Below are 9,154 nucleotides of genomic sequence, written 5' to 3'. Positions count from 1 at the left end.
TTTATTACTATAATTTATTCAAGTTCGGCAGGTCCACCCCTGATCTAGCTCCATCTTCAGTTTAAGCCTCAACTTGTTTCATGACAGAAATAAACCTGAGTCTGACCAAAGCAAATTCAGGCCTGAGGTTTAAGCTGTGTTTTGTGTGCGCTCGCAGTGACTCTGAGAAGGCCAGAGCAATGGAGCAACAACATCACGGAAAATGGCTCAAAGAGTGATTTTTTTTAATGACCTGACTAATGCGAGAGGAGCCACAGAAAATACACATAATACAATCAATAAAGTGTACTGTCTGTTGTATTTATGTAGAACACAGAGATTTGAAAAATAACAATGAATTTCTCTCCCCCCATCGCCATAGTGACATGTCACTATGGCAATAATTTATCATCTTAGAACTTTGAAGTGTCATAAAGGCCTTTGAAGTGTCAAAGGCCAGCAAGGACAGCAAAGAACAGTCACACCATATGGCAGAGAGACAAAACTTATGACGCCCAACTTTTATTCAGGACACAGCTCCATAAACACATTCAGGTAAGTTTCTACTTCATTTCATGTGTTTTGACCAAAGGGAATTGACGTTTTAGTAGATTGAAAGTTTGCGGGAGGTTTTGTTGTGGCGAACAGTGTCTCAAACATAAACTTATTCTAATACATTTCTTAACACGTGATTGTTTAGTGCTTTTTGAAAGGGAAAACGAGTTAATTTAGGTTCACTGTTAAGTGTTAGGCCAGTGCTACAAACACCAAACTCTTTCAGTGTAGCAACTGCTCAGTGAAAGTGGGTACAGTACCCCAAAACTTGAACTTCTACTTAAGTACAAGTAGCAGTACTTCAAAATAATATTACTTAAGTAGAAGTTAAAAGGTGTACAAGAAAGTAAGACGTAAGAGTTAAACAGTATTTATGGAAACGACTGCTCAGTAAGACGTGGCATCTGGTTTGTGATTTAAAGTTGATGTAATTGGAAAGACAAAACATGAAATAACGCACAAAATCTGGTGTTTTCAAAGGTTACACAACAAATATTAGAACAACTAAATCATATCTGAAGGAGCAGTGCAAGAAACAAATGTTCAAATTGTTTCATGTTGTCAACATGAAACTTTTGTCACTTGTAGTCTTACTCACAGTGGGAAGAGAAGCCATAACTTTAACTTGAGTAAGAGTACAGTTAAAAGTAGTAAAAGTATAGATTGTGAAAAATATTCTGAGAAGTATTCAAAAGTTACTCAAGTAAAAGTGACCTACCCACATCTACTGTTACGCCCACAATTCAATCACTGTTGGCGTTCTCTTAAAGGAAGTGTACGTAAGATTTCTGCAGGTTTAGGCTCTGGTAACACAGGTTCAGTTGTGTTCATTTGTTATTGTAGTAACTTTTTTGTATGTATCTGCAGTCAGGACTACTTTGCATTTAGACATGAATAAAAACACATTGTGACATGTTTGTGTACTGTTTTTCAGATTTCCAGATGGAAACAAAGGTGCTGAGCAATGTGGAGATCAAATCATCTCTCCCCAAAAAATACAGGTTCATCAGATACCTGGACGAGGGAGGATTTGGCCAAGTGGTCCAGTGTCAGAGCAAGTACACTTTCCAGAAAGTGGCTGTCAAACTGCCGTTATTTCAGCAGGACACCCAGGACGAGGTAAAACATTTAGATTTTTTATATATGATTTAAAGGTGCACTATATAACTTTTCTGGTGGAGGGTTTGCACAACCTGCTTTTCTTCATGGAGTGACACCAAGTTACAGGTCAGAACTGTGGATAGGCAATCACAGTAAGAATCCAGTGTTGAAATTTTGTGAAATAGTTTTTGCCGCATTTTGCTGACTAAAAAAAAACTAAATCAAACTAAAACAACAACAAAAATTACATAATTTTTTGTCAACTAAAAATGACTAAAAGCAGTTCACTAGTAAATCCACACTGATATATCTCTGTATTTTTATAAAGATTGATATCAGTCTGGTCCCCCGTCCCCTGTCGCGCCTCGAGCCTGGCCAAGCGTCATCATCCAATCAGATTTGTTTATTTCAGTGACACAAGTGAAATGAAGGAGCTCATTGGTCACTTATCATTTACAAATAAAATCAAAGAGTTTAGTAATTCTGCAGAATATCCGCTATCCGATATTTTTCTCCTTTATTTGTTCCAATACGGACGGACCAAGTGTGTCCCTGATTCAAGACACAGCGATAACATCTAACAGCTGAAACTATCCACCAGAAAAGTTACACAGTGCCTCTTTAATGACGCATCTTTTTACCTCGGTGCCTAATCTGATTTCATTGAACTCTTGTCTCTGTTTGTTCAGATTTCTATCCTGACTCGACTGATGGAGGAAGGATGTGACCAGAAAAACATCATCAAATTCTTGGAGGTGTTTGACACTCGTTTGGGGAAAGCAATCATCTTTGAAGCGCTGGACATGTCTCTGTACGATTACCTCAAAACATACGCCCCACTGCCCCTCTCCACTGTCCGCACCATCATCAAACAGGTACTACCCCAGGGAAAAGTAACTCAGTATGTAGTTATGGGAGGAACACTTTGAAAAATATATTTAATTGCATTACATTACCAACTTATCAATATATGAAAGCTGGGACAACATATTTTTGGGGTCAGCATTTATCATCTTTCTTTTCATTACTAGGACATTTCTGGTTATTTTTTTGATGATAAGATAATATTTAAATCATAAAAGTTTGATAAAAATAACAGTTCATGTTTTTGTTTAAGAATATTGAGATTTAGAATAGTTTTTGTGGTTTAAATGTGATGCTCTTGGGTTTTTGTGTCAGTGCCATACATTAATTTCAATATTAGACACTGACAAACTTTATTGATACATAAGGGAAATGACTTGTAAATTATCCTTTATCATCTGTATTTACTTATTTTGACAGGCCCAATACAATCCTACAAATGAACTTTTATGTCCGTTTTATACTCCTAACCCTGCTCACTTGTGTCCTGCACAGGTGGCCACAGCCTTGGAGGAGCTGAAAAAGATGTCCATAATCCACACGGACGTGAAACTGGACAATGTGATGGTGGTGAATCGCAGGAAGAGGCCCCTGGAGGTGAAACTCATCGACTTTGGTTTGGCCTTACCTGCAGAGGAGGCTGAAGTGTGCTCGGAGTTCCAAGTCGAGTGCTACAGGTACGTCTCAAAAAGTAGAGAAAAGACATAACGGGGAATACAGTGGTGGGACATACAGGGATGGACTTGGGATATTTAAAGATGGGGTATTTTGCTTTTATGGGCTTTTAACCGCTTACACATAACATATTTAGATCACCATGTTACCTTTTATTGTTTTAAAAATGCTATATTTGCCAAAAAAAAACATCACACGTTTATAGTTTTGTATCCTGTTTTTTTTTTTTTTTTTTTTTACTTTAAAAACCAAAACAAACAAAAAAACATTAAATTAGTAAAGACTACTTGTAGAGCTTAGTACTGAAAAAGCCTTTATAAACTTTGGAAGTTCATTTGCTCAAGTGTTTAACATGAGAGTGACATCCACCTGCAGCTTCACTATTCACTGCCTGATCTTGAATTATTTATTCATTTTAGAATTAGACGGGAAGTAGTGATGTTAACAGTTAGCGAGCAGTTTGCCAATCTGCAAAATTAGAAGATTAATTATATCATCTGTAATTCAGACTAGACGTTCACGTTTTCAACTAAGACCCTGACAGCACATTTTAGCCCATTCCTGATGAAATTCTAAAAAAAATATCAAGAATGATCAAAATAAAACATATGCTATAGAGATACTGGACACAACCCTGAATAACATTGTGATGTTAATGTCTCTCTCCTCTCCACTCTCCAGACCCCCTGAAATCATTCTGGGTTTGCCTTGGAACGAGGCCGTGGACGTGTGGTGCCTGGGGACCCTGTTTGTCGAGCTGTTGTTAAAAATGAGATTATTCCCCAACAACACTGAATATGACACGGTAAGTCAAGCGTAGATCATGAAAAACTTTTTTCTTTTTTTTGAATTTGACATACATATTAAAGATGCACTACGTAACTTTTCTGGTGGAGGCTCTGATACCTGATCGTCTCCATGAGGTTGGCATTGTTTTGTCTGAAATATTCCACAAAATAGCATTTCAATTAATCTATCTTCCTGGAGACAAGCCGTAGTTAGTTACCTGACCAGCCAGTCTCTTCTAGGCATAACGAAAACCCACATATCATGACATTGTATCGTCAAAAGTCTCACAATAATAGCGGAGGCCCTCACAATATATCGAACATTTGACTGGCAGTGTACGTTTAATACTTTAAGTTTAATACTGTGAAATATACCCGGGTTAACAATAACTTCTCCATGGTACCGGACCCTCCAGAAATGTTACCTAGTGCACCTTTAAGTCTTGTCTAACAAACGTGTGCTTCTTTTGATACAGTTGAGAATTATGATCAAAGTCTTCGGTGCACCTCCTGATCATGTGCTCAGTCAGGGGCTCATGACTCGGAAATTCTTCCACCGGGTCGGCGACAGATGGGTCCTCAAAGTAAACATTTCTTCTAGTTAGATTCATTCTTTTATGTGTCACAAAAGTAAAAATTATAAACTTCTCAATTGCTGTTTTCAGACTTGCAAAGAGATGGAGAATTTTTACAAACACAAGTGTAAGACCCACTTCTCAGAGCGCTTCAGCTCCCTCCACCATCTGGTCCAGGTAAACACTGTCTTTGGCCGAAACAACGATTTCACATACATATATATATATATATATATATATATATATATATATATATATATATATATATATATACATACATACACACACACACACACACTGATATGTGTGTATTTATACGTGAGAAGGCAGATTCAAGGTCCTGTATTATATTTTAAGACATGTTAGAATGTTCTTTCCTCCTCAAAAACATCCCTGAAGTTGTGTTTTATTTTATTTATACGTGTCCAAATGTCCTCAAAATGCTCTGTTCCACATTGTGATGTCATGAAGTGGTAGTTTTCAAGTTGAGTTCAGTACAGACGGGCAATTCCAGGGCTGAAATCATCCAAATGATTCTAGTGAAGGTGTTTAGGGTTTAAAAACACACATCGTAAATTTACAAAGCGTTAAAATGTGTGTTAAAATGAATGAAAGAAGAAAAAAACTGTGACACAAAACACAACTCCAGGTTTGTTTTTGATGAGGAAACAACATTATAACATCAGAAAATTTTGTAATATGGGCCTTTGAACATATGATTCACTCCCAAATTTTTAGCTGAATCACACCATTAATTCTCTTTGGTCATGGTCCATATAAATCTTCATAACTCCAATAAAATATTTAGTCAACTAATGTAAACACTGTAAATACTGATGTGTTCCTGATTTGTTTGTAGGAAAATTATCCTCCCAGATCTCACCGGAATGTCGCCCAGGACATCAAGAGAGCCACAGACCTGCTCGCTCAGATGTTGAAGATGGAAGTGTCTGCTCGGATAACTCCCTCACAAATCCTCCAACATCCATTCATAAGCCCTAAAAGGTTTGTTTTTAGATCACCACTGTTCAAACTTTCTTTTCACTTCTCAAGTTTAAAGTGTACTATGTAACTTTTCTACTTGTCTCCCTGGAGATGTTTTTGCTTTAATTGCACTGCAGAGATCAAATAGTACAGTTTCTCTGTATTGTTAACACAAATTAATGAATAGTGGACAGCGCTCTGAAAGGGGAGTGACTTAGAAGGGACTCAGGGTCAACAATGAAAATGAAAACAATTTGTTTTCACACACAATGAAACAACTGAAAAAAAAAGAGTCTATGGCAAAAGTACAGAAGTGTAACTATATTTGTGTATTTGTTTACAGTCGCGTGAGAAAAGAAGAGCCACAGGAGCAGCCTGACCTGGTCCCACAGACGCCTGTGAGGAAACCTGTGGTCACCGTAGTCAAACTGGCCTCTCCAGAAAACACCAGTCCCTTTAAAGAGGAGGAACAACAGACAGACGGGTGAGTGCAAATTTTTTAAGGGGTCCATATTAAGCTGTTTTCTGATCTGTGTTATTATGTTGTTTCCTCCTCACAAACAGACCTGGAGTTGTGTTCTGTTTCATTCACATGTTTAACACACAAACCCTACATATTTAGATTGTTCTCTCTCAAATGGAAAACACTGTTCCACCTTGTGATGTCATGTGATAACACAATAAGTGCTCCACTGTGTTTTTAAACTCCATACTCCCTTAACTAGAATCATTTGGATGATTTAAGTCCTGAAACTGCTAATCTCTACTGAACAAAAGGTAAAAAGTTGCTGTTAACTTAAAAACTACCTCTTCATGACATCACAAGGTGGAAGGTGGAGATGTAGACAGTCTAATAAACCAGGGTTACTGAATGTGGAAATGAAAGAAAACACAACTCAAAGTATGTTTTTGATGAGGGAACATTATAACATGACTTAAAGCTCACAAGAGTCAATTCTGCGTAATACAGGACCTTTTAAAATACAGTGTAAAGCAAAAGTAACAGAATGTAATTGTATATTTGTGTATTTGTTTACAGTCACACAGAAGACCCAGTGTCACAGGAGCAGCCTGAGCAGGTCCAGCAGACGCCTGTGAGGGAACCTGTGGTCACCGTAGTCAAACTGGCCTCTCCAGAAAACACCAGTCCCTTTAAAGAGGAGGAACAACAGACAGACGGGTGAGTGCAAATTTTTTAAGGGGTCCATATTACGCTGTTTTCTGATCTGTGTTATTATGTTGTTTCCTCGTCCTAAACAGACAACAGTGCCCATTAAATCAAATTATAGGTCTTTTGGTTGCCACAAGGCAGATTAGCCATGAGCTTTTAACCGTGTTTCATTTATTTTCAAAAAGTTTATGGGAAAATGAAAGAAAATTTCACTCTTGTACTCAAGCAAATTTCTGAAATACAGTCTATGGTAAAGTAATATTATAATGTAATTGTACATTTGTGTGTTTGTTTACAGTCACACAGAAGACCCAGTGTCACAGGAGCAGCCTGAGCAGGTCCAGCAGACGCCTGTGAGGAAACCTGTGGTCACCGTAGTCAAACTGGCCTCTCCAGAAAACACCAGTCCCTTTAAAGAGGAGGAACAACAGACAGACGGGTGAGTGCAAATTTTTTAAGGGGTCCATATTACGCTGTTTTCTGATCTGTGTTATTATGTTGTTTCCTCCTCACAAACAGACCTGGAGTTGTGTTCTGTTTCATTCACATGTTTAACACACAAACCCTACATATTTAGATTGTTCTCTCAAATGGAAAACACTGTTCCACCTTGTGATGTCATGTGATAACACAATAAGTGCTCCACTGTGTTTTTAAACTCCATACTCCCTTAACTAGAATCATTTGGATGATTTAAGTCCTGAAACTGCTAATCTCTACTGAACAAAAGGTAAAAAGTTGCTGTTAACTTAAAAACTACCTCTTCATGACATCACAAGGTGGAAGGTGGAGATGTAGACAGTCTAATAAACCAGGGTTACTTAATGTGGAAATGAAAGAAAACACAACTCAAAGTATGTTTTTGATGAGGGAACATTATAACATGACTTAAAGCTCACAAGAGTCAATTCTGCGTAATACAGGACCTTTTAAAATACAGTGTAAAGCAAAAGTAACAGAATGTAATTGTATATTTGTGTATTTGTTTACAGTCACACAGAAGACCCAGTGTCACAGGAGCAGCCTGAGCAGGTCCAGCAGACGCCTGTGAGGAAACCTGTGGTCACCGTAGTCAAACTGGCCTCTCCAGAAAACACCAGTCCTTTTGAACTGGACGACTGCAAACCTTTAGAGAGAGGTGAGACTTGCTTCTGTTTTTTAATTGTTATTAGGTTTTGGAGTTATGACATTACTAAAATAACATCTAAATGGCAAAAACACTGAATTTAATTCTGATTATGGTCCTCATCAGAGTTTGTGGTTTGTACATTTCAGTTAAATAATCTTAAAGGTTCAAATAATGAGCAAAATTCACTCTGGTTTAGCTTTAGCCACATTCAAATGTTGTTACCTCCTCAAACACTTTGTTGTTTTATTTCAGTTGTTTCATTTTTATATATTAGACTAATAATGCAGAATTACTCATTCTCCAAACTTCAAAATGCTCTGTTTCACTTTGTGATGTCATGTAGTGGTAATTGTCAAGTTAACAGCTACCTTTTGTTCAGTATAGAAGAAATAAAGAAATAATAAATATGAGACTAACACAGTTATTGTTTTCCACAGTGTGAGGACTGCGAGGGTGTGGGAAGAACCAATCCCTGTGTGTGAAGAGCAGGCGAGAGTACTTCCTGTTCCAAAACGGAAGGTCAGACCACATCTATTTCGTAAGACGAAGGTCCATCCTCTCCCACCTCCTCCTGCTCCGAGTCCTGAGGCCACAGTGCTGCCCCCTCCAGGTAAGACTCACTCAGATTATCCTCACTGACAACATAAAAGACATTTGCTAATAAAAATTTGTCTCTTTAGGTGACACTGCGCCCAAGAAGAAGAGAACCGTCCTCCGAAGGGGTCTGTCGTGGCTGAAGCGCTTCTGCTGCTGCTCCGTGGACACTAAGTTGAGTTGCAAACCTTGAAACAAGTGAATAAAAGTATGGTTAGAAAGTGTGCTGACACTCAAAGTGTCCTTTTTTTCAATAAATATTGGTTTTGTTTTATGTTCAGAAAGAGGATGGGAGAGCGTAGTGTGTAGCAGGGCATGTGTGGGAGGAGCTACAGACTGTCTCTGCTGGGGGATGCAGAGCAGCACCGACACAGGCGTGTGAATGCTAAATACAGAACAGAGGGACTCAAAATGGCTGTGAAACTGGGGTTTAACAAATGCTGGATTAAGGAGTCTATTGTGATCTGGAAATGCGCCTCTAGGAGCTATGGCACTTGGGTATGTAGTGCTATTGTGCACACGCCAAAATAGGAGGATGGTAACAGGTTAACTGTGACCCTGAGGATCAATAATTGGAGGGTCTGCTCTTCCGGAAATATCGTGAAAAAAAATTGTGGCCATTTTAGTGTAGGTAACCTTCATTTTGTGATAGAAAATTTTTAAAAATGAAAAATGTCCTCAAATCCTCAGTGAATTGGTTAAGCTGTCTACAAATACATTCCAGATGCAAAGAACACAT

The 9,154-nt window shown here is 38.2% G+C and overlaps 2 protein-coding genes across 2 annotated transcripts in view; one reads left to right on the top strand and one right to left on the bottom strand.

Moving 5' to 3' along the window:
• LOC129408686 (NLR family CARD domain-containing protein 3-like) overlaps positions 1-359 on the bottom strand; it is a 4,802-nt gene extending 4,443 nt beyond the window's left edge. The window contains exon 1 of the mRNA XM_055152942.1: positions 290-359. Coding sequence (XP_055008917.1) covers positions 290-359 — 70 coding nt within the window. The remainder of the gene's footprint in view (positions 1-289) is intronic.
• Positions 360-511: 152 nt separating this feature from the next.
• On the top strand, positions 512-8,608 carry LOC129408672 (homeodomain-interacting protein kinase 2-like). Its single transcript, XM_055152894.1, has 14 exons — positions 512-534; positions 1,469-1,653; positions 2,325-2,510; positions 2,995-3,176; positions 3,856-3,979; positions 4,439-4,546; positions 4,628-4,714; positions 5,397-5,542; positions 5,865-6,005; positions 6,561-6,701; positions 6,991-7,131; positions 7,685-7,830; positions 8,306-8,431; positions 8,502-8,608. Exons 2-14 carry the CDS (start codon positions 1,477-1,479, stop codon positions 8,606-8,608), a joined length of 1,812 nt encoding a protein of 603 aa, XP_055008869.1. The 5' UTR covers positions 512-534; positions 1,469-1,476.
• Positions 8,609-9,154: the final 546 nt, after the last annotated feature.

Source organism: Boleophthalmus pectinirostris, unplaced genomic scaffold (assembly GCF_026225935.1).
Source record: "Boleophthalmus pectinirostris isolate CB_2022bp ecotype Guang Dong unplaced genomic scaffold, ASM2622593v1 HiC_scaffold_1, whole genome shotgun sequence".
Classification (NCBI taxonomy): Eukaryota; Metazoa; Chordata; class Actinopteri; order Gobiiformes; family Gobiidae; genus Boleophthalmus; species Boleophthalmus pectinirostris.
The sequence above is the reverse complement of the archived record's forward strand: the minus strand, read 5'-3'. Positions and strand labels throughout refer to the sequence as shown.

Coding starts and splice junctions, on each gene's coding strand:
- LOC129408672 (XM_055152894.1), top strand. CDS start 1,477: ATGGAAACAAAGGTGCTGAGCAATGTGGAGATCAAATCATCTCTCCCC. Junction 3,980..4,438: donor ACAACACTGAATATGACACG/GTAAGTCAAGCG, acceptor CTTTTGATACAG/TTGAGAATTATGATCAAAGT. Junction 8,432..8,501: donor CACAGTGCTGCCCCCTCCAG/GTAAGACTCACT, acceptor TTGTCTCTTTAG/GTGACACTGCGCCCAAGAAG.